This window comes from Bactrocera oleae, chromosome 6, assembly GCF_042242935.1.
Source record: "Bactrocera oleae isolate idBacOlea1 chromosome 6, idBacOlea1, whole genome shotgun sequence".
In the NCBI taxonomy this organism is placed as follows: Eukaryota; Metazoa; Arthropoda; class Insecta; order Diptera; family Tephritidae; genus Bactrocera; species Bactrocera oleae.
The window spans coordinates 42,119,558-42,144,664 of record NC_091540.1 but is presented as its reverse complement, the minus strand read 5'-3'; the positions used below and the strand labels follow the sequence as shown (position 1 = coordinate 42,144,664).

At 36.5% G+C, this 25,107-nt stretch overlaps 1 protein-coding gene across 4 annotated transcripts in view; it reads right to left on the bottom strand.

The window, feature by feature from the left end:
• LOC118680417 (streptococcal hemagglutinin) overlaps nt 1-25,107 on the bottom strand; it is a 423,094-nt gene that overhangs the window by 395,560 nt on the left and 2,427 nt on the right. Inside the window, exon 1 of one of the 4 annotated variants that reach the window (XM_070111744.1) lies at nt 12,413-13,310. The exons of 2 other annotated variants lie outside the window; for them this stretch is intronic. In XM_070111744.1, coding sequence (XP_069967845.1) covers nt 12,413-12,553 — 141 coding nt within the window. In that variant the 5' untranslated portion in view covers nt 12,554-13,310. Of the gene's footprint in view, nt 1-12,412; nt 13,311-25,107 lie in introns of those variants that run through there. One more of the 4 variants, XM_070111750.1, reaches the window with a different exon arrangement.

Genomic DNA, 25,107 nt, shown 5'->3' with positions numbered 1-25,107 from the left:
AGGTGAACCAAGGTGTTTTGTTACTGCTTAATTAAATTAAAAGATATAAAAAAGTGGCAACACCTGGGGCTAGAAACATTTTACAGCTAATACGGCTGCGTTGAATATAAGAAGAATATTAAACTTAAATTGTAAACCGAGTAGTTGTTGTTGTAACGGTTGTCTAGTCCTCGCTTGGATGATAGGTGATGGTTTGGTTGTCGTCGAGGTCATTTAACGGGAGGCCCAAGAAACAGGCTGTTTCGACGGGGTCGAACCATAGGGAAAAAGATGTTAGATGAGGTGGGTTTGTTGGGAATGCAAAAAGGTGATTAGTATCATGCGGAGCCTCATTGCACGCAGGAAATATGTTTGGAATGTCGGGGTCTATTCTGGATAAGTAGGAGTTTAACCTGCTAGAATATCCAAAATGAAGTTGCGCGAGGGGGCTCTGGTTTCGCGAGGCAACTCGAGCTCTACGTCTACTATGGGTGGTGGTTTGACTCCTAGTACGCCATTCACTGAGAGGGAGTCGATGAACGTGTTAATGGCTCCACTGTGAATGGCGGTCAGTGCGTGTCTGTAGTTCGTTGCGTCCAAAGTCCGGTTGGCGTACTGTCTGATGTCGTCGACGTAATCAAGGAATGACCTCTTGATGTTCCTAGGAGGCGGTTCCGCTTCAAGCAGACGATCATATTTTCGTAGAAATCACCCCAGCAGAAACTGCTTGGAGAGGAGGTCGTTATGCTCCTTAACCAGAAGCATAAGGGCCTCACTGTGCAGGTGTTCTATTGGGCACATCAAGTGATATCCCGTGATAGTCCGAAGTACAGTGTTCTGGCAAGTCTGAAGCTTCTTCGTCTGCGTTGAACCACATCCAGGCAATCTTATTGGTGATGCATAGTTTAGGACCGGCTGATTGCCTTGTATGTTGCCAATCACGTTCCTTTGTCTTATTCCAAAGAGCTGCTGGCAAGCGATTTGAGGATTTTCTTGTCGCTCTGTTTTTTGGCAGTTATCGCGGTTGTGTGAGGAGTGAAAGAGCACAGACTGTCCAATGTTACGTCTAAAACTTTTGGGTTATTAACTGTCGGAATTTTTGTGCCATTGACTGAAATGTTCAGGTCCAGTCTGTATTCCTTCGTCCAATTTGTGAAGATGGTCGCTGTGGATTTAGTGGGGGAGAGTGTCAGACTCCTTGCAAAGAAGAAGCGATAAAGGTCGGAGAGGTAGATGTTTACTTTTGAGCACATGCCATCGATTCCATTGCCCGACGGTAATATCGTGCAGTCATCAGCGTACGAGGTCACGGAAATTCCCACTGGTGGTTGGGGGAGTTTAGAGATGTAGAAATTAAACAATAGTGGGGAGAGGACACCGCCCTGCGGAACCCCTGTTTAATTCTTCTAAGTATGGAGTTTTGGTCGCGAAACAGTACGGATGAATGCCGACCGCTTAGGCAGTTCATGGTCCACCGCTTCAGCCCTGGAGGGAGCGTTGATTGTTCTAGGTCCTCAAGCGTTGTGTGATTGACTATACTTAAAGCTTTTGATAGGTCCAACGCTACGAGGATCGTCCTCTCGCAGGGTGGCTTCTGGTTTGGGCCATGAATTATCTGGGCGTTTATGACGCTAAGTACTGTGGTGATGCTGTGCACTTTTCGGAAGCCATGCTGATGGTCTCTTAGATTCAGGTGGTGAGTGAATGTCGGGAGTAGCAAGGCCTCAAGTGTCTTCACCACTGGAGTAATGAAAGTTATCGGGCGATAGGACTCCCCTTTGTTGGCGGGTTTCCCAGGTTTCAGTTGTGGGACCACTCTTCCGACTTTCCACACATCGGGTATTTGAAGAGTGGACATCGACAAGTTGAGGACCTTGGTGAGGTAGCTTACTCCCGTCGAGACTAGATGTTTTAGTATCAGCATGCTTTTTCCGTCAGTGCCAGGGGATTTAGACGATTTGGCCTTTTTGATGACACTCTGAACCTCCCCATCGGTGAAAGTAAGTGGTGCGCAGTCTTTTGGCATTTTGCGCAGCCGTCGGGTGACACATCGTTTGGTCTTGTCCGACGAAGGGTGCAGTGTAAACTGCCGGCTTAAATAGCTCGCGCACTTCTTCTGGTCCGAGGAGGTATGGCCATCGCTTGAATTTCAACCCGGTTGTCATGTCTCTTCGGATTAGACAAGGTTTGACAGTAGTACAAAGCTTACTCACACCGGTGAAGAGGTTGCAGGATGCTCTATCCATTTTGTCCGCTTATGCTAAGCATAAGATATCGCGCTCGTTTGCTGATATAGCTGCTTCGGCTGGGAAATTAGGGCGGAGTTCCGCGATTCTTCCATCCGGTATGAAGCGAGCAGTAGCAGCAGCGATCACCTTGCGGAATTGACGCTTGCCAACGATGACGTCCATAGGAATGTGTAGTGCGTTGAAGGTGCTCTCAGTAAATTCTGTGAAGCCGACCCAGTTAGCTTTGTTAAAGTTAATGAAGGTGCGGTTGTCCACAGAAAAAAGTCGGACGTTTCTCGATCGAGATTATTATGGGCAGATGGTCTGATGCGAGGGTAAGCATAGGTCGCCAGGTTATGCTATTTATCAGACCACCGCTAACGATGGCAATATCTGGCGAGCTATTACATTCTGGTGGGGGCTTCGTCATTCATTATGCAGAGTGTCGAATCGTCAATCTGTTCCGGCAGCTCCATTTCCCTACGATCGTTTGACAGGCAGAAGTGCCAAATATCGTGGTGCGCGTTAAAGTCGCCTAGCACCAAACGGTTTTCACCACGAAGTAGCGCACCTATGTCCGGGCAACATGTAACTGAGGGAATGTATATATCAAGCTCGACATCGCCTGACCGGACAACTATACCCTGACATTCAAGGGTAGTGTCCCTGCGGTCGATGTCGCTATCGATTAAACGATATTGCGCGGTGTTTTGCAGTATGAAGGCTAGGCCTCCACCATTATCTCGCTCGCGATTCTTACGCAAAACGTTGAAACCTGCACAACTCAGAAGATCTGAGCGGCTGTTTAATTGGTTTCTTGGACCTCAGCTATCGATAAGCGCTCCCGGCTAATATATGCGACTATCTCCTCGATCTTACTCTGGAGTCCGTTGCAGTTGAATTGTAGAATTCGCGTTTGTCGCGGGTATCCGGTTGTGATCCTGGGGGTGAGGGAGGTACGTGTAGGTGGTGGTTGTTGCAGCTGTAATATCCGCATGGGCAGCTGTCGCACTGTGGTGTTATTTGGCTACGCTACTTGATGGTAATGTCGGGGCAGACTCCTACAGCATAGCGCAACATATGGCGCACTCCACCGACAGAAAGTGATACCAGCTAGTGCAGGAATTGCACTTGACTGATGTGACGTTCCGGCGTATTACGGACTGACACACAGAACGGAGGAACCAGGAGTTGCTGAGTGGTTCTTACACGGGGATTGGAGCGGGATGCAGGTTGTGGAGGGGATTCTTCAGACTGGGAGTCATGCTGCCTGTGTGAGCTCGATAGAGCCGTGGAGTGACGGCGCAGTGCGCGGAGATGGTGCAGGTTGCACAGCCGTTGAGGCAGGTGGCGCAGTATTGCGTTGGCAACATGAGGCCACGTAACTTGTGGTCCACTCCCTATTGGTCTTAAGGCCTGAGCAGGTCTTAAGATGGCTTCATCCATTGCATGTATTACACCGAGGTGGAGTTTGCTCTAATGACGATAAACTTAAACTAACACTTACCGATCCAAACAGGGTTAGACCGCCGAAAATAACAGCCCTTGGCCGGATAAAATCCGGGTCAATTCCGGTAACGTAGAACCGGCTGTTGTGGTAATTGTGGTTAATAAGACCGAGCAGTATAGTTCATCAGTTTCCCATTATGAGTCGCAATAGTTGTTTTTTACCAATACTAATGAGTCCTCAGAATGGTCGTTGGTTCCGCTATATATACATATTTAAAATGTAAACAAAGGGGTCATTGACCTTATAAAGGTTGTTGGCTTCGCTAAATGTACACAAAAGTGTCAATGACTTCAGAATAGGATTTTGTTCTTGAAAAGGTCCATTGACCTGAGTAAGTTGGCTTCGCCAAAGATAAACAAAAGGGTCAATGACCTCACTTAAGGTCTCAAACCTTAGAAACTGAAGTTTATTTTAAATTGAGGTAAGTGTAAGCAACTAAAAACAAGAAATAACGTTAACGAAGCTTTAATATCTTTCAGAAAGACAAACAACTTGATTTTGATCGTTCAGTTTGTATGGCAACCATAGTGATCCGATCTGAACAATTTCTTCGGAGATTGTACCGATGGCTTATACAGTAATTAATGCAAAATTTAGAGAAAAGTTCAAAAAATTCTCCATATATGCACTTTATTCCAATCATGGCTAAATCGACTAAGCTCGTTCACGCTAATTATATATATATATATACATATATTCTATAGGATCTACGACGTTTCCTTCTGCGTATTGCAAACTTCCTCGCGAACATAATATACCCATAATATATATTATTTACTGTGCATATTATCTATGCGGTCTTATTAACTCAATGACCTACAGTACATCTACTATTTGTTTATTTACATACATACAAAATTTATGTGACAAATATATATGTAAATAAATAAATAGGAGAAAGCAAAACATGTCAAAATTACTTATTTGGGATTTACCATTTGAGCAACTTTAGCATACCCATTTAAAGTTGTTTTCCCTAAGTAAAAGTTTCTGGGAAATTGTTCCAAAATCATATAATATTATTTGAAATATTTTCCAAAATATTTTTAACTTGCTTTACCTTGTCACAAGATGTGAGGTAGTTTAAGTAGAAATTTACACTTAATAGCTTCCGGTAAAAACCTCTCATAAAAACGTTTGTTATTGCAATAAAACTTGAAAAAGGGTTGCCATAACTATTTGGCAAGTAAAAGAGTAAAGTGCAACTAGTAAAATAATTCAACCGATATGACTGTTAAAATGTCTGTAACTAGTGATCTTTACAAGTAAAAGCGAATTAGTTTGATTGAACTTTAAAAACTTGGAACTAAAACTATGTGAGAACGAGAGTTATTTCTCTCCGGTAATGAGAAAGTAATTATGTAATTCAAATTAGAAATAGCTTGTAGAATACCTAAAAATTCTTTTACTACCATTTTGTCGACAATTTCGAGATCAAAAATTAGAGGAGAAGCTTCAACGCACATCTGCTACCGCAGACCGCCTTGGCTCTAAAAGCCAATAATCTCTTCATTGTTTTTGTCTATGTACAATAATTTGTTTAAAAACCCATAAACTGTGACGTTTAATCGCTTGCAATCAATACTCATTAAAATCACATTTTGACCTTTTTATTGCGATTGCCATTTATTGTCAATTTGATACAAAACAAGAAATATAGAAATCTGATCTGAATAAATTCTTCGGAGATTACATTGTGGCAATGAGAAAAAACTCACGCCGATGATGTATCATGTTCAGTCATGATTATCATGGGAGGACGATCATCGAAACGAAGACTCATCCCAATGTATCTGAATCTGGAAAAAATTAAAAATCTCTCCACCCTTTTCTGTTCTCAAATATAAAAAGATAGAGTCAATTGGGAGATCCTGGCTGCGGCTGAAACCTAAATCTTTAAAATAGCATACAACATTGAAAGAAATAGGGGGATATTATTAGAGAACAACAGAATACAAGTACACAAGTATCTGTGAAAGAGTACAAAAATTTCAAAATGTTGGATTTGACGTGAAAAATAATTTTTTATAAGAAGGTACTTTAAAGCTAACAGTACGCTGCCAAATACCATATGAGGTTAAAAATAGATATCATTACCTTCTGGTATATCGTGTTAATAGAAAGATTTGACAATATCAGTGCTTATGAAATACAATTTCTGATACACACGCATATATAATATATGTAGATCCACCATGCAGAGATGACTAATCTCCAATTTAAATGCATCGTTATGAATTTCCCTCTTTATGATTAAACATATGTATGACAAATAATTGCAGAAACAATTTTATTGGAGCGTTAAAATTGTACAAAGTAAATTGAACAAATTTACCACTCGTCGGAAATCGAGTTTTGTTTGCTTTTCTCTCAGTCTCACTCTCTCTAACATTAATTGCGGCGAGTAACAAAAGCCACAAATATTAATTGTCAAAGCGATCGATCGTAATTGCGATTGCGGCTCATAAAACATTTCACCACTAAACACTATCACTATCACTTGTGGCAGAAATGGCAAATAGCCAACCTTACATATTTACATATACATGTGGCAATAAATAGTAAAGTGGCTAATAATCGACACGCCAGCATAGTAAGTATGCAACTGTACAAAAATTTGGATGATGCATCAAGGGAACTCATGTCTACCATCGGGATCCCGAATCAGCTTTTTAGTAAAGCTTATAAGTAAATATATACGGGAATATTAGCATAATCAAGAAATTAGTAAAATATCCAGTATATATAGTTCTGATATATTACGGGATACGTATATGTGGAAAAAATAATTATATAAAAATAAATATATATACGATCAAGTCCCTCAGTTTTTGAGATATCGATCTGAAATTCAGTCCCTGACCTTTCATCACCAAGAAGCTGTTCATTGGTCGGAATAACCGATATCGGACCACTATAGCGTATAGTTGTCATACAAACTGAGCAATCGAAATCAAGTTCTTATAAGGAACCTTTTTTATTTTTCTTGTTTTTATATAAAATCGTACCATTGTATTTACATAATTTTTATAGTATTCAAAATAAAGATCGGGATCCCGAATGTATTGAATTTCTTCGGAAAGGATACATTTATACACAAGCACGTTCATATTAAATTAAATAAAAAAAAAAAACGGAAATCCCCATGTAATTCAAAACATTTCGGGATTTAGTGCTTGAGCGAACACATATTAATATACAGCTGTTGCAACATCGCATGCCACTTGAATATATTGCTGGTTTTATATGGCACGTATGGAGTCATATTACAATATTGCCATGACGATAATAACAATCACGAAAAGTAAAAGATGCTATATTTCATGGGCAAGTGTTAAATTGTCGAAATTAATTGCATGCTGCGGTACCTGGCGGCCGGCAACTGGCGGTTGGCAGCGCTCGTACGGGGCGGTTTTGAGTGTGGCAGTGGTGGTGGCGATCACAGTAACCATATTGAGCGGCAGCGACAGAGCTTATAGCGGTATTCATAAGTTAAATGTTGCAGCATTAGATGTGAGGCATATACATAATTGCCATGTTGCATGTGGTATGTGGAATGTGGAATGTGGCGATGGGAACGACAATGAAATACAAAGCATTTTAAATGTGCAACACTTGGATTTTTGTATGTGTGTGTTACATATATGGTAGGTGCAAGTGCACGGCCACAACACATACTTAATTTATGAAGATTGTTTAACATAGGTGCATTTGTTGTGGCATTATGATATCCTGGTGTGTAATTTGCATGCAGCTCATTCTACGCAAGGTGCTTTACCTTCCAAATGCCATTTACTCTTAATTATGTACATATGTATAACATAATGATCATAATTGGAGGTGCGTCTCCATTTGTAAAGTGTGGCAAAGATAGTGGAGTATCCAAACTGGCGCGGAAGCCCTCAACTCACGCAGGCAGCGAGCTTTGTTGCTGTGTGGCAAGAGTTTTCTCGCAGTGGCGCATAAAATTCGCATTATTTTATTACAGTTTGTTATTCGCCATGCTTGACTCACTTGTCTTCATTAATTTCATTAAGATTTGATGTGAGAAACTTTTTGCTTTGACGTAGTAAAATTATGTTGCAATTTAAATTGGAAATTTCGTATAAAATTGCTGGAAAACTGTTGCACTTGCACGCATGACACGGACAATTTTCATGGGAAGCGCATTAACTAGATGAAAAACTTTCCAAGAGGTAAAAAATCGCTTTCGAGTCTACAACAAACAAATGTTAGTTGCTGGCTTTTCCACTTTTTGTTGAATTTTTTTAATATTTTTATTTTTTAATTTTTTTGTAATATATATTCGGTCTATAAAAGTGTTTTCAATGGAGAAGTTTTTGTAAAAAGTTGTAGAGTTGAAGCAATATATAGCATTTGGAATATACATTTTCAAAATTTTTGTTAACAACAAATTTTCTAGATAAAAAAATTTTACACCAGTAATTAGCTTTGACGATTTATGGTTTTCGTCTTGAGTCAATACCAACTCCATAATCCATGTTCACGCATGTTGAAGTCTCGTGTGACACCTGCATGACTACTGCCTGTGGATTCATGGCTTAACGCTAAAGAGGAGAGAACTTCAGGCTCATTGAAGTCAGCAACGTCTATTCATCAGTTTGGCTACTACTGGACTTTGTACTATATAGAACTGAGTCAAGGCGAGACTAAGAATGAAAACCCAATAAAGAAGTCAACACATTTTCGGATGATATACCTGATTTGTGGGAGGAATATCCTTTGCAGCAATCTGAACCGGAAAGTCAGTATAATATATAATATGTAATGACAATTAGCCCGCAAATATTTACAATTCTAGATTATGCAACAAGTGGAAATTGGAGAATCATGGCTAAAAACTGCAAGTTTCAATAGATTATCAGGTGGCTTACTCAGATACGATAAGATTGTCGTCGAAAGAAAGTTAGAAGTATGTAATCTGCTCAGTCCCCACGGATGTCGATTCAATAAACTTCAACTGTAGTAACCTCAAACAACTAATAACCATATACTAGGTTCTTTAGAGCATTTTATATGAACGAATGAAGTCCACGCCTAACAAATTTATTAAATATTATAATAATGGTTTTAGATATGATAAATTTACAAAGACCAAAAATTCAGTAATAGCCTATTCTTTACCACAGAGATATAAACCACACAAAATATAAAAGCTATTAAGCTTGATTGGTGAAAATAGGATAGATTTACTCCGAAATGATGCGAAAAGAATTTTTAGACTTCGAGACTCGTTAAAGTGTAATATATTGCATCACATCTTAAACTAGATATAATTAAATCCGATAAAACGAGAACAATACTAAATAGAACTCGAACAACTTCGAAGACGTATAAAATTATTGTAGACGAAAATGCAGCTCTTGATGTATTCAAGGGATAGGACTTGTCCACTGAATAATTGCAATACATATACTAAACATTATCAGTATATTTCAACCACTTTCTATTTTCAGTATTCATTTTCAAAGTGGAATTCGCTAGCAAAATTGAAATTTCTACTTACTCGGCTCTCAGCGTCGTAGTGTGGCATTTCCTTAAATTGTGCTAAATTCTAAAATACAGAATGTCAGTCGTTATTTGCCTTAAATAGCGAATATATCACATGACTCATACAAGTGCCACATGCATGATCAAGTCCGTTAATTGTGAAAGCCTCTTTTTAGAAGCTTAATAGCATCTCTCTCTCTCTCTTTTACTGAATCACGTTTCTTTCCTATGAGTGCTCACTACACAGATTATATGATCAGTGCTAATTAGCTAGCGAGTGTAAATATACACACTAATTAGCTGGCCTGTAATTGCACTTGCACTTGGGCATTTATTATACTCTCGCAACCTGTTGCTACAGAGTATAATAGTTTTGTTCACCTAACGGTTATTTGTATCACCTAAAACTAATCAAGTTAGATATAGGGTTATATATATATAAATGATCAGGATGAAGAGACGAGTTGAAATCCGGGTGACTGTTTGTCCGCCCGTCCGTCCGTCCGTGCAAGCTGTAACTTGAGTAAAAATTGAGATATCTTTATGAAACTTGGTAGACATGTTTCTTTTTACCGTGAGACGGTTGGTATTGCAGATGGGCGTAATCGGACCACTGACACGCCCACTAAACGCCATTAATCAAAAAAATAAAATAAATTGCCATAACTAAGCTCCGCAAAAAGATACAAGACTGTTATTTGGTACACAGGATCACATTAGGGAGGGGCATCTGCAGTTAAAAAATTTGTTTAAAAGTGGGCGTGATCCCGCCTCTAATAGGTTTAATGTGCATATCTCCTAAGCCGCTAATGATATAATAACAAACTTCACTGGAAGCAAATGTTTTTAGCACTTCTATTGACGATGTGAAAATAGTTGAAATCGGGTGGCAACTTCGCCCACTCCCCATATAACGGTACTGTTAAAAACTACTAAAAGCGCGATAAATCAAGCAATAAACACGCCAGAGACATTAAATTTTATCTCTTAAATGGCATGAGATGACTTTATAGGAACCGCGTTCAAAATTAGACAGTGGGCGTGGCACAGCCCACTTTTAGGTGAAAACCCATATCGTGGGATCTGCTTATCCGATTTCAACCAAATTCGGTGCATAACGTTCTTTTCATATTTCTATGTTATAATGCGAAAATGAGCGAAATCGGACTACAACCACGCCTATTTCCCATATAACACCATTTTCAATTTCATCTGATTCTTTCACTTTCCACTATGCATATCAAGCAACAATGATTATATTGGGGTAAAACTTTGCGTGAATAATACGTTTAAAGTATGCCACGTTGTGATCAAAAATTGTCTAAATCTAACCAAAACTGTTCAAGCCCCTAAGTGCTAAATATGTGGACCCTAGTGCCTATAGTTGACCTTCTACCGAAAATATCAGTCAATTGACAAATAAATCTCAAACGAGTATACTATTTGACTTTGCGAGAGTATAAAATGTTCGGTTACATCCGAACTTAGCCCTTCCTTACTTGTTTAGGTAGGTGCTTTTACACATGACAGAATGATGCAAGTACATTAAGTTAGTTAGTTGATTTGGCACGTTCTTTTCAACCCTTGATGGTCTAACATATTTATGTAGTTGATTTGATCGGATGGAATGTGTTCTTTCAATTCGTCTGACTAAAATAATGTTTTCTAAAAACAATTCTTTAATGTTTAGCTGATTCCAATGATATGAGATAATATTAGATAAGCACAAAAAACAGAAATATGCCAAAAAATAGTAGTAAAACATTTAGAATATGTGATAATATTCTATTGATAGAACTTTTTAATTAATCTTTAAATCAAATCACTTCATAAAAACCAAAGGAGGGTAGAAATACAAATTAGTCTTGAAAACGAAATCATAGTTCTCGGTTTTGTAATGGGTCATTGTGGAAAACTCATTGCTAACAAGATAATTTGAATTGTTAAAAAATATGTGCTATTTCCATAAAAGTAAATTGAACATCGAAAATCTAAAGCAATCACTAGCTACTTTATTTTATTCTCAACCAAGGCAAGCAAGGGTTAATTACATTCTCTACAAAATACATTTGTTTGTTAATTATGTTTATAACACTTATACTATAGTTTTTTTTATATATACATGTGTATATAAACTTAAATATATATTATGAAAAAGTGTGAAATGTCAGTCAGTTCAGTCAGATAGAAAATTCTATTGAAATTTAATATTAAAAATACAAAATATTTGTCTACCTATTATTAACTATATTCTTGATGATAATTTATTTCAAAACGTATTAAATATCCATTTTTATAACTTCTCCCAATTTTTGAATGCTAACATGATCACATTTATCCGTCACTGCATTTCAGCATACAATAATCAATAACAAAATGAGTAGCAAAGCGAACATTCACTAGCGAGGCGACTGATGATGAAACAAGCGAAATAAGCGAAATAACTAACTACACCTTATATATAAGCAAACGTACAGTCTACAAATCCATTTATGAATGTATTTAGCGTTAGTGTTTATTAATAGAAACAAATCAGAGTTAAAATTCACGATAAAATGTAAAAAAACACAATGCGACCGAACATCAAAATGCAATAAATCGTACATTTTTGCATAAGACGTGTTTGTTCGGTGTTGAGTAATGCAACATGCATATGTGCAAGTTGAAATTTCGAATACTGGTTGTCTCGACAATATTGATTTTTTAAATAAAGAAAAAGTTTTTTTAAAAGTATAATCTTGCCGTCAACTTGGCAAACTTATCTTTTATTTTATTATAATAAATTCGGGGAATATCTAACAGTATACATATACTTCCTTATACTTCTTTTTAGACATCTCGGTATTTCATACTCCACATTTATTTTGCGAGAGTAATTGCTATTCAATTTCGACCGAATATAGTTCTTGCTTTATAATGCTTATCAAAAAATTCATAAAACCCTGTATAAGCGAAACTCTCCTAAGACGAGAGTGCGTAACATTTGAGTCAGAGGGTTTACTGTACAACTGTTCGCCGTTGTAATGCAAGCAGACAAGCGATTGATTTCATTAATTTCGCATAAAATTCAACTAACAAAATTGCATTTTCCTCTTGTTTGCAACATGAAAACATCAACAAATGTACCATTGCATGCAATCACAATAGTTCATATGCATTTCAAACATAACTGTGCGCTACTCACCATTATGGCCGGCTGATCGTAGGGGGCGGCGAGCGGACGACTTATGAGTACAGCGGCTGAGCTGGGTGATGTTGTGGTTGCCAAATCGAAACGAAAACGCGAATATTGCTTCATAAATATTTTCCAGATTACATAAGCCATCCTCGTGTTTGTATGTGTATGTGTGTGCGAGTGGGGGGAGGACGCAACGGCGCTAGTGTTTGTGATGGTGCAAAAGTTGCAGACTTAATTCCTGATCAAATGCCGTTGAACGAGCAGTTTATAAAAGTATATAGATTTTATTGTTGTTGCTGTAGCGGCGGCTGTTGCAGTTGTAGATGCAAATGTCGTGTGTGCAACATGTGCGCACCAAAAGGCTGAGCACAGAAATGCGTAGCAATTGCTGTTCGGTTGATGCCACAGTGATCAAAGTGACTTGAGAAATTGATTCAAATCGCATAATAAGCGAATGAGCCGCACGCACGCTCCCATATGCACAGACACACGCACGCACCTATGCAAAAGAGTTATTTAAAGCAGGCAACAGTTGGCTACTAAATTGTATGCGCGTATGGTTGTGTGTTTGTGTTTTCCGCGTTAAGTGGCGTCTGCCAGGCACTTGATTGGCGATGATTTTCGGCTTAGCAGATGCCTAATCAAAACGATTTTCACTATGCGCGAGTCTTAAAACTACTTTTCCACTTGAAGTTTTTCGTTCACTTTTTGGCATTTGCTATGTTAAGTAATTGAGGCTAAACGGCGATCGTAAAATTATAGCTGTCGCACTTGTTAATTGAAAATTTTAATCACAAAGAATTTGACTTGTGATGCAAGGAAATCATGTTAATTATATGAACTGTTATTCTGGTATTTCTATATATCTTGTTGTCAATTGAAAAAAATATTAAAAGAAATTTGCGTTTGAGAAAATTTTCCTTTCCAATACGAATCACTCAAATTTATATATAATATAGCAAACGATATCAATCTTGTTCCAAAATCTATATATACCCAACGCAAAAAAAAAATCACCGAGGAATTAATAAAAAATAATCATAATCAATTTTATTGGAGGAATTCATTTCGCTTTGTCTAGTATTCATGGCATTGAATCGACATATTAGTGACCCACTGCCGAACAGGTATCAGCTCAGCGACTCTAAATGTCGCAATGGAAAGAGCAAGACATGACAGTTCGAAAAGAGTGGGTTGAAAAAAGTGACCATCAAAAGGAACTCCAAGTCGAATTTTAAACAAAAGCAGTAAAGCTTTTCTAAATTGTAAGGTGAAAAGTCAATTCGGCCTATTTTGAAATCTAACTCTACTATAATTGTAGTAAGTCTACTTCTACTGGGACATGAATGATCGAAATTATATGTATGTACTAACCGGCTCTCTTCCATATATTATATGTACAGAAACTCGAATTAATATAAATTCAATATATGTTGATTTTATTTCATTTTATCGGGTCTACGAACAAGTTCAAAACTTTTAATGAAGGTAGAACCATCATGAAAAATTATCTTATTATTATATATTATAAAAGAAAATATATTTGAGACAATAACGAGCATCTAACAAACCTTTATTAATGCTACAAAAAACCCGGTATCAAAAGCACATAGAACTGTGAACACTATAACGGTTCAGAAGAATATATTTTTCGGTTTACTAGTATAAGCCACGAGCTTCAACAGCGAGAAACATTTTACAACAACTATTTGGTAGCGAGGTGTATGGCAATTAAATATAAACTGAGATTTGCTCCGCGACAGAAGGTCTATTTTGTCCTAAAATGTTTACCAATTAGTGAAAATAGTACTATTTTCTATATAGAAATTTATTTTTTGCTCATAGTAGATGATTCTTTCTGCATATATCTACAATCGGCGCAAAAGAAAGCTCAACTCAAACTCGGATAAGTTAGAAAATCGAAATAAAACAAAAAATCGATGTAAATTGTCAGCGAATTACAAAAATATGGGCTAAAGTCTATATAAAGTTTAACTATTTTGGTAAATTTCGTTTCCCGTTCGCTTACACGAAGAGGGGTTATAATAATAAGTTGCCACAAATGCTGCTAAATTGCTCTTTCAGATTTTTTATATTTTTTATATGTTATTCTGAGAATGCTATTCAGAGAAATATATAGGGGTTACATACACTTTTAAAACTAGCTGATATAGACAACCGGCCTGAAATTTCACTATAGTTAAAAGCCGCTTTGATGATTATTATATTTTGATGATATTGCTGTTTTAACTCTTCGTTTAATGCTCGAAATGCACTAATTAACCTAATATACAACAAAATAGGTTTAAAAATATAATCAGAAGGGCTAAATTTAGAAACTGTGTAGCTTAAATTAATTTTATATCTATTAATTAAGATTTTTTTAATTACTATTAAATTAATAATTTGCTTATTCAACTGCTTAACTTCATAAACTAATTATATTTTTCGCTGTTAAAATTGTAAAGAATGTAATTAGCCGCAAGTTATAAACAGAATACAAATAAGTGAGTAACTACAGTAAGTACAGCTTCCAAAACATACACAAATACACATAACATATTATAGTATTACATAATTACTTTTTTGCACACTAAATTGCACATTTCCTACTTAAGTCATAATTTTACTTTTGCTTTGTTTTATGATGTATTTAACCGGGCACTTTCATTACTACACATTACGAAATAATTATTTTTTATTTTTATTTATTTTTTATTTATTCACAAATTTTCTTTGCGCTTTACTTTCAATATTTCTTTTAATTTCTATTTCCACATCATGTTTTTCTTTATTTGTTTTGCTATGATTTTCGCAACATTTTTGTTTGATTTACGTGGAGCATTTCGCATAACGCAGGTCACGTCGGAAATCGCCAATATGCCATCTATCAGTAATAATAAAAAAGCACAAATTTATATAGAGAAAATAAAGAATTATCAAAATAAATAAAAGTACAGCGCAGTGTCCAGGCAAAACATATGCACATTTATGTGGCCACAGCCTGTCGCCCGGTCAGTCGGTCGGACCGCAATCCAACCTCGCATTCTTCGCACTGTCGGCCTTGTTGGCCTACAACGTCTGCGGCGGACACGTCGGACACGGCGCTGTTGCCTCAGGCGTTCACACAGGTGACGGCGTTCACTTATGATTTTGTATTTTTGCACAAACCCACCGCGCCCCTCGGCTGCACAGCGCGGCACCATGGAAGCGATGCAATACACCTACCAAACATTTCACTCAACATTTACCCACTGACGTGCGCTCAAGCGCTTTTTGGCAAAACGGACGCACTTTTGTAATAAATATTATGTTATTTTATATAAACACATAACAGTTTGTAGGTGAATTCAAATTGAATTTCTTTTGCTGAAATTTTTTCGAATGAATGAAAGAGCACCAATATTCTTTTTTTTTTTGTTTTAACTTTGGTATTAATTGTATTTTCTATGCGCACAAATATGTGTTGCTAGCTCACTTGCAACGCTTTGCAGCATGGGGCACCAACTTGATCGTCCACGCTATGCGGCAATATATGATTATTGCTATTTAAAGACCCGCACTGACTGACCGCACGAACCGGGCATATACATATGTGTGTATATGTGTGTGAACCAGTGTCTCTATTGTCGCTGAGTGATTCTGTCTGTCCATTATTAGACTTGTATTTACTCGCAATGATCCTATACTGTTTGTATGTAGCTGCTCGCGCTAGACGCTAGACTAGACTGAGTGTTTCGCGAGTTTTCCAGCAACTGAATAAAAACTAAGTAAATAAAAAATGTGGCTTTTCGCTTAGCTCAGCGCAGCACTGTAGTGAGCGGCTAGCTACGAGCGTCTAATGAAAATGGTTGAGGAAATGCAAAGGAAATATACAGATACGAAAGTGGCGGGGAGCAGCAATAGAAAATAATATAATGCTGAGGCAGCGGATGGAGGTAAGGCGGCGGCTCAGAAAAATAGTTAGATACACATACCCACACACGCACACATGCATACATATGCATGTACTAGTATATTTATATGTACGTGTCACTATTGCCGGTAAGCGGCAAATTCGTGGCAGGTGGTTGTTGGAGGTTTGCGGCAAGCGAACGACTAACTGACTTGTGAGACATATACAGTCAACCTTCCTATAACGCGGTACTCTCAGAAGGCGGTTTCCATATAACGTGGTGTCCGTCAATAGCATCCCATAAGCTGTTTAGGTCGTTAGGGCCTATTAGAATTATAAGGGAGCAGAGGGCGCCAGTTTCATGTAGGTACAGGCAGTGGGACATACTTGTAGTAACTACATAGTAACTGCATATGTTTACATAAAGATTATCTCCGGCTTATTTCATCATTTATAATTGTTTTATCCCGGCAGTGGAAACCCATACGATGGAAAAAAATTTATATTTCAAAGTTTTCCACAAGATACAACTGGATCATCCAAATGTAAAAACTGTCTTCCTTCCTCCTAACTGAACGTCATTAATACATCTTATGGACCATTCAAACTTTAAAAATGTATCACACACGCCAAGTTTTCCAAACCATTTTCGACAGATTAGAAAGTAGTGAAAATAAAACCTTTACCCAAGTTTGGATGGAATTTTCTATTTTAGATTGTGTTAAAACCGAGTCATCGGCTTGCGCGGAACGCTTAATGCGTGTTGGAAACCCCGAAAATAAGGAAAATTAATGGGTGCCAAATGTCGATTTACAAGATGTGATAAAAGGTCTAAGTTTGATAGATTAAATTTTACAAAAGTCTTTCTTGTTTTTGTAGGAAAACAGTTTTTTAGTTTAGTTTTGGTATTATTTCTTTATATAAACTCTTCAATTTAATAAAAATAATTTATAATTTATCTTTTCCTTATTGGTCTCTATATAACACTGTACGAATGATGTGATTTGTACTAATTCTTCATTTCTTATGGCGCGGTACGCACTCACCGCGTTATAGGAGGGTTGACTGTATACATATATTCATGTATCTTTTATGTACTTTTATTAGGGTAATCCATAAAGAATATTATAAGAACTATTATCTGCACCTTACCGTTATTACCACGACCTAAACTATCACACCTAAGTAATAGAACAATCAGAACAATAAATGTGAGAAGGTTACCACATGTTTCAAAATTCTAAATCGAAATATTGATAAGAAAATTAGTTTAATTTGATATCACATGTGAAAGATCTAAAGTACGCATAGAGTTAAAAAGTTAAGTAAAATTGTGGCCACCTTAAAAAATTTGAATTAATTGAAATAACAGGTTAAAGATACTTACAGTTAGAAATATGGGTAAGAAACTGAATTATTATCTTAAAGAAAGTTAAGAGTTTAAAATATTTGTTTACTCGTATGAGAGAGCCGGGAATCGCTTTCCAAATTTAGTATTAAATAAAACTGATTGGATAAAAAAGTTATTACAGTGTAAACTTAATAAAAACTTAATACTAAGCTATTCAAAAGTCGTATAACTGAACAAATTTTTGATAGTTGCCACCAGTTAAAAATTAGTTAAACAATAGAATTGATAAAATACACAAAAATTGATAAATAAGTATTATCATATATGTTTGAAGCTAAATTAGTGTAAGAAAGATTTTTGTCAGACATACTTTTAGGAAGGGTTGCCACCTGTATGCAACATTTAAATCAACAAAATGAATCAAATAAATGGAATGTTATTAATATTAGTATCAAATGCGAGGGTATTTAAAAAATCTGATGCAGAAATTTGTTCCTATATTTTTGCACCACCCTAATACGTTCGTGTCACGATAAAGCAACAATGTACCGCAGGAATATCTATAAATGCATGAATGAATTTGGCGCATGAGTAAAACTCTGTAAAAGTTTTTTATGCCTGAATGAATGGATAAATAGTAAATACAAAGAGCAGGCAAGGGAAACAGCCTGACAAGAGGCAGGCAAGGAGGTGCAAAGAAGAGCCTTAGCGAGCAGGTGAGAAAGCACACAAACCGCAAAATTGTTTATAACAAGCACACATACACATTTCAAAACACATACACACTTAAAAAATGCACCAAACATGCAAAACACTACAATTATAATAGCAACAACAATACTACACTAAACAATCATGTAAGCCAAAGTTTAATGAATTGTTGTAAACGGCGTTGCCGCTGTTGTTGCTTGCACGGTTGGTTTTTTTTTGTTGTTGCTGTAAGCTCTGCACTGGGTTGCACTAAATTTAAGTTAATACAACTTGCAACATATTGCTACAGAGTATAATAGTTTTTTTACCTAACAGTTGTTGGTATCACCAAAAAATAATCGAGATAGATATGGAATTTTATATACATAAATGATCAGGATGACAAGACGAGTTTAAATCCGAGTGACTGTCTGTCTGTCCGCCCGTCTGTCCGCGTGTTCAAGCGATAAGTTGAGTAAAAATTACAATATCTTTAATAAAACTTGGAACATGTGTTCTCTGGTAGAAGAGTAAGAACGAGTTCGTAGATAGGCGTAAGTGAGCCACTGCCATGTCCACAAACCGTCATTAATCGAAAACTTATAAAATACCATAACTAAGCACTTAAATAAAATATAAACCTTTAATTTGATATTGTGGTTTCCAACAGCAAAGGGAAGCTCTGGTATAAAAATTGTCGCCCTCTAATAGGTTTATGTGCAAATAGATGAAAACGGATTGTAACCCCGTCCTCTGCGCTTATAATGGTTTTGCTAAAAACTACTGAAGCCGCGATAAATCAACAACTAAATGCGCCAAACGCATTGAATTTTCCACCTAAGATGGTACGAGAGGGCTTTAGAGAAGTTAATGTCAAATTATTTAGCTATTGCGAACTTTTTATCGAAAATGTTGGTCAATCTGTAAAGTAAATTATTGAAATTCGGTCAAAAATGGATTGAACCGGATCAATACTTCTCTAACTATTCGTGCGCTTTTGCCATTTTATGGTCGGTGAGTGGCATGGTGAGTGGTGCGGTAAAATAACAAAACGGTCGATTTTGGTGCGAAGGAAAATCCACAAATTATTCTTGAAACCCCATTATATTCACTTAAATTGACTGTCTGGTGTAGTTTTTGGTCTGGTGAAATCATCGGTCCATACTTCTTTCAAAATGAAGTTGGTGACATCGTGACTGTCAACGGAGAGCGGTGGAGATCGATGATAACCAAATTTTTATGCCTATCATTGGAAGAAGTTCATCTTGACAATATCTGTTTCCAACAAGACAGGGGTACGTGCCTCACAGCACGTGCAACAACCAAATTATGGCGTGAAAAGTTTGGACATTCGATAATTTCAAGAAATTGTGACATTGAATGGCCACCAAGAAGTTGTGATTTAACACCATTAGACTACTTCTTGTAGGGTTATTTGAAGTCATTGCTCTTTAGCAATAAACCAGACTCTCTTCAAGCTTTAGACGATCTATTCATGACATACGACTTGATTTAGTGGAAAAAGTACTCGCGAATTGAGTTCATCAAATTCGTTCCTGCAAAAGTTGCATTCAGAACTTTATTGTATCGATTGTATTTCAAATTAAATTAAAAAATATTTGAATTTTATTAGCAATTAGTGTGTTTGTTTTTAATCATATCACTCTTTTTTGGCAACCCTGTTGGTGATGGTAAGTGAGGTAACTTGATGAAAATCAGAGAGCATCTGTTTGCGTTAATAATATGTAGTAAAGCCAAAAATAAATAAAATCAGGTCAATATTATCCCTATCTTCAATACACGTAATACGTAACGCAAGGTGCAAGGGTTTAAAATGTTCTGTTACACCGGAACTTATCCCTTCATAACTTGTACTTCAAGATCTTTTGCTTCAAATTAGAGCTTAATATCAGTAACTTCTTCCCAGCGACCATCAATTTAATAACTGGGGAGAGGTTTTACATTCAGATGCCCAATTGAAGAGATCTCGCCAAAAGCCACAATTTGCTGGTGGCAGTATGGAATTCACTGTATATCGAGCACAAAACAATACGCACCCTGTAGGAAAAAGTAAATCATGAATGTCGATTTTACTACAGGCTACTTTGCGCATGAGTGCCGTATACAAAAACTCATTAGCATGTCCATCAAAATGCATAAGTCAGTCTATAAAAATGGATTTGACAAGACCCGAGTGCCACTCACCCCACTACTCATTAAACGAGCACTCCTCAAACTCAAATAAATTTTTATGTTTGCTTGTGTGTATTGGCGGAATATTGTCACTCAAAGGGTGCACACACCCATAGTCACTATCGCAAAAGTGCTCTTACGTGGGTGGGAGACAAGCATTTATTGCTATTTTTAGTGGCAGCCCTATTTTTAGCTTTTAGTAAATTGTTTGTAAATGCTACCAAACTTCTTCTTCTTCTCTTTGCTGTCTGCCACGCAACCCTCTATTAATTTTCTTAATAATAATTTTATGTTTTGAAAAGTTGTCGCAAAGGGTGAGTCAATTGACTTTTGCTATATGATAAGAAGTCGTTATGTCGTGTTCTCTTCATTCGTGTTTTGCCACCTTTTGACATTTGTGTGAATTTCGTTTGTCCACAACCAGTGGCGGTTTTAACTGACAGTTTAGCTGATGGATGAATCGACAGCGACAACATGCGTGGTAAAATATAATATGTGAGGGGAGTGCATAATGAACATGTTTCAGAAATAATCGGATTATAGGAAAAAATATATTAAATTTTAATGCATTGTCCAACGAGAAATAATTCAAATACCTTTTACTTGATTTTTTTAACAACCAATCTTTAATCTCTCTCGAAAATATTATTATCCGAAATCATTAATAAACAGTATTTTCGGGAACATACTGAAATGTATGTGGAAAAGAAATCAAAACAAAATATATGGTCGTTCATAAAAAAAAATTCAATACATCCATAAAATAGCCTAAACATTTATTTCGAAATGTCAGAAAAAACAAATGAAAAATGTTTAATATTAATAAATATGACATTAACTATCCAGACAGCGACGAAATGTATTACACTGTTAACTGACCTGTGCAAAATTAACGATAAATTGTTTTAAAATAAAATTCTAGAACAGATATCGTTAAAGAGAAGAAGATATTTTAAATAATGGAGCGGAAACTAGTAAAACATTTAAACGTTCTTCAAAACGTATAATAAATGAAGTGAAGTAGTAATTTGCGATAAGTCATTGAAAGGAAGTTTATGTAAAAGAGAAACAGCATTTAACAAACATTTAAAAAAGTGTGCTTTTCTTCAAATATCCATAAACTGGAATAATTTGTATCGATTAATTTTTGCAAATCATCGGAAAATAAAAAAAATTATATTTTGAATCCATTGGACGTGATTCGTATCGACATGCTGGGAAAGTGTATTGAAAAACGTCATTTAAGCGCAATACAAGTATAAAGTAGAAAAAATTTGTTTAATGAAATGAATCAGTGATGTGGGAATTGATTCTGGGAGCAATTTGTGAAGTTTTTAATGTAAACTATAATACTGAAAGTTTTCTTTTATTTAATAAGCTACTAGATTTAATAGGCGGTAAATTAAGTATTATGAAAAATATAAAACTCCTATAAAATGCCAGCTTTGCTGTGAAGGATAACTCCAGTCGGAGAAACCAAAAACACTTTCTAACATTCTTCCAAACCGAAGAAAGTACTCACTTTTACATTCAATATTTGTCGCTGCAAATATGTGTGTCTCAACGGCGTACAAATCTAATTACACGCCGCCACATTTATTGCCTATTTACTATGCCCAAACGGTAAGTCAGTCTGGCATTCTTTTTAACTTTCAATTATGGCCATTGATTTCTTCGGATACCCGGCAAACGCTCAGGCCATTAAATCAAAGCCAATCTGAATTTTTATGCATACACTGTGGAGGCAGGCACATGCATATGTATGTGGCAACATTTTTTATGTGTTTATGTGTGTATTTAGGCATTATTAACGGCATTTTAAAAATTCAAAAATTTGCATGCATTAAACGTAAACCGAAGCGACGGTGGCACCCACATTATTTTCACTCACCGGTGAGTTGTTTGCATGCATTATTGCTGCTGCTATTATTGTTGTAATTGCTTTTGTTTTCATTTGTTTCACTTTTTCGCATTTTTGTCTTCTGTGGCACATCAAATCGGCAGGAATTCGCGATGGTTGCACATCAGTCAGCGCGCAGCGAATTAACACCAATTGGCATACCGACCGCGTACACCAATCACAGTGACAACAGCAAACCACATCAAATATATATACAAAATAAATGTGAAAAGAAATTAATAATAACGAAAAATTCCAATTTTGACTAACTTTGATATTCTCAAAGACCTAAAGCCTCCTATGTGTGCGGTATAACGGTGTTCATATTCATTTTTCCAAACTTTAACTGTCATTTCATATAAAATTCACATAAAACTATCCCTATTTTTAAACATTTTCAGTATTGAGGGAGTTCTTCCGCACTGCCACTCAGAGGACCTGTCTGCCACACCTTCCTAGACATACACGGGGGTAAGGAATAAGCTGTCTGCTCGCATAGACATAGGCTTTAATGGCTGCCTCGTTTATATTCCTACATATATACATATGTAACTATTTCAAAGTTCCAGACCAGCATAGACCGTTATAAAGAACTCGAGTGCACTGGATCCACAACAGAATTGCCTTTAGTCACGCTAGTCCATTTGGTATGGAATAAACGCTGCAATATATAATTACCCAGAAGGCAAAGCAAGTAGTTTTTGCTGAAATGGACTAGTTCGTTTCGCAGCCCACTTGTAGTAGTTATGCATTCGTTGAGTTATTATAGTTTTAATTTTAAACAAGTAAAGAAGAACAAAGTTCGGGTGTAACCGAACATTTAATACTCCTGCAACTTGCAAAAAACAAAGGCGGAGGAACACCTTCAGACACCGTGATTTTATTAATTTAAGAAAAGGGGATAAACTGTTATTCATATTAGAATTTCATTAGGATCCCTTATGGAGGACGTGTTGTCCTGCTTTTACCTATTTTGGTACGAATTATAGTGCAATTTTTGGACGTAAGATGAATTACCTTGAGGGCACTATTTGTTCAAAGTTTTATTCTGATAGGTTTTTTATGTTTGATTTGTATACTGTAAAGTGAAAGAATCAGGTGGGATTTGAAAATGTGTTATACGGGAGTTAGGAGTGGTTGTCATCCGATTTAGCCCATTTTTGTAGTGTCTAATAAGAAAGTTTGGGTAACCTTACACACCAAATTTGGGTGTTGAATCGCTCGAGTAGATCCTGAGATGTAGGTTTCCATTAAAGTTGGTCCGATTTTCACACCAGATCCTAAAAAACCTTTCTTTACCAACCTGGTTGTGAAATTTAATGCTTGTGGCTAATTTTTTCAGTGAGTTATAGTACTTTAAGTAGTTTTCAAAACAACCGTTATATGGGAAGGGGGCGTGGTTATCATCCGATTTTACCTATTTTCACAGAGGTTGAACAGAATGTGGATGATCGATGTATCTACCTTGAAAGTGTTTTTTTACCCATTTCCTTGCCTTTGAATGTATTCGGCTACTTTTTTATACTTTGAAATTGCTGTTCAATTAATTCCTAAAGATCCTGCGATCTCTTCTTTTTTGTCTACAATCTTCATTGAATCTTCCAATTCCTCATCTTCAAACTTTTTTCGCTGTCCAGGACGTTACTTTTCTTCCAAGCCAAAATCATCACTTTTAAGTCGTGCAAACCACTTTTGGCTACGTTCGCTCGGCTAGTTCATGTTCACCATAAACTTCCACCAAAATATAATGACATGCTGAAGTCATGAAGAAGAGCTCCCCGCAAATCCATCACCATCTCTTAATAAATCGTACTAATATACAATAGTTATAGACCTAATACAATGAAGATAAAATTTCTGAGATTCAACACATGGTTCTAGGAAGGTGGGCACGATTGCCCTTCGTTCTGAACTTTTTTGAAACCTTAGAAAGTGTCATGACTATTCTATATACTAAATTTGTTTCTAAGCAGTTAATATTCCTAGTAGACTAGTTCATGTCTAGTCTACATTCAAATGCTAAAAATATAGTTAACCAGCAAGCTTGCATTTTAAGCACAAAGTGGTCATCATGTTTTAACCCCTTTACATTCAAAATTTTGTGCATTTCGCGAATGGCTTCGACATGTTTGTGCGTATGTGTGTTGGTGTATCCTTCAGAATATCTACGTGTGCGCAACGAGAAAATCAATTTAGTTAATTGTTGAATGTTAATTTTTTATGTTGGTTACCGAGGACTTTTTGTTGTATTTTTGCGAAACAACAAGAAAATATATTATATGTATGTACATATATATAATATATTTGTTTGTACGTAGTATAAAGAGGGATATGCCATTCTGAGTGAGTACATAAAGGATCACTGGAAAGACGCAGGGAAATGAAAAAGTTTTAAATTTAATTCGAAAGCAGTAATGAGGAACTTCGGAGAGAAAAGTCGTCTGCAATGCGAAAGCTGTAGATATATATTTCAATAATAGTAGCATGCAATTTGTAGAAATTTTTACACCAATGAAAGCAACGAGTTTGAAACTTACACACCAGAAGCCTACAATTTTTACCTCATTAACGATTCCAACAACTGTGTGGTTGTGCAAGCGCACAAGCATATACACTTTTATTTCAATATTCACAATATCTCCAATGAATACCAGAGTTTCTTGTAGTTTATA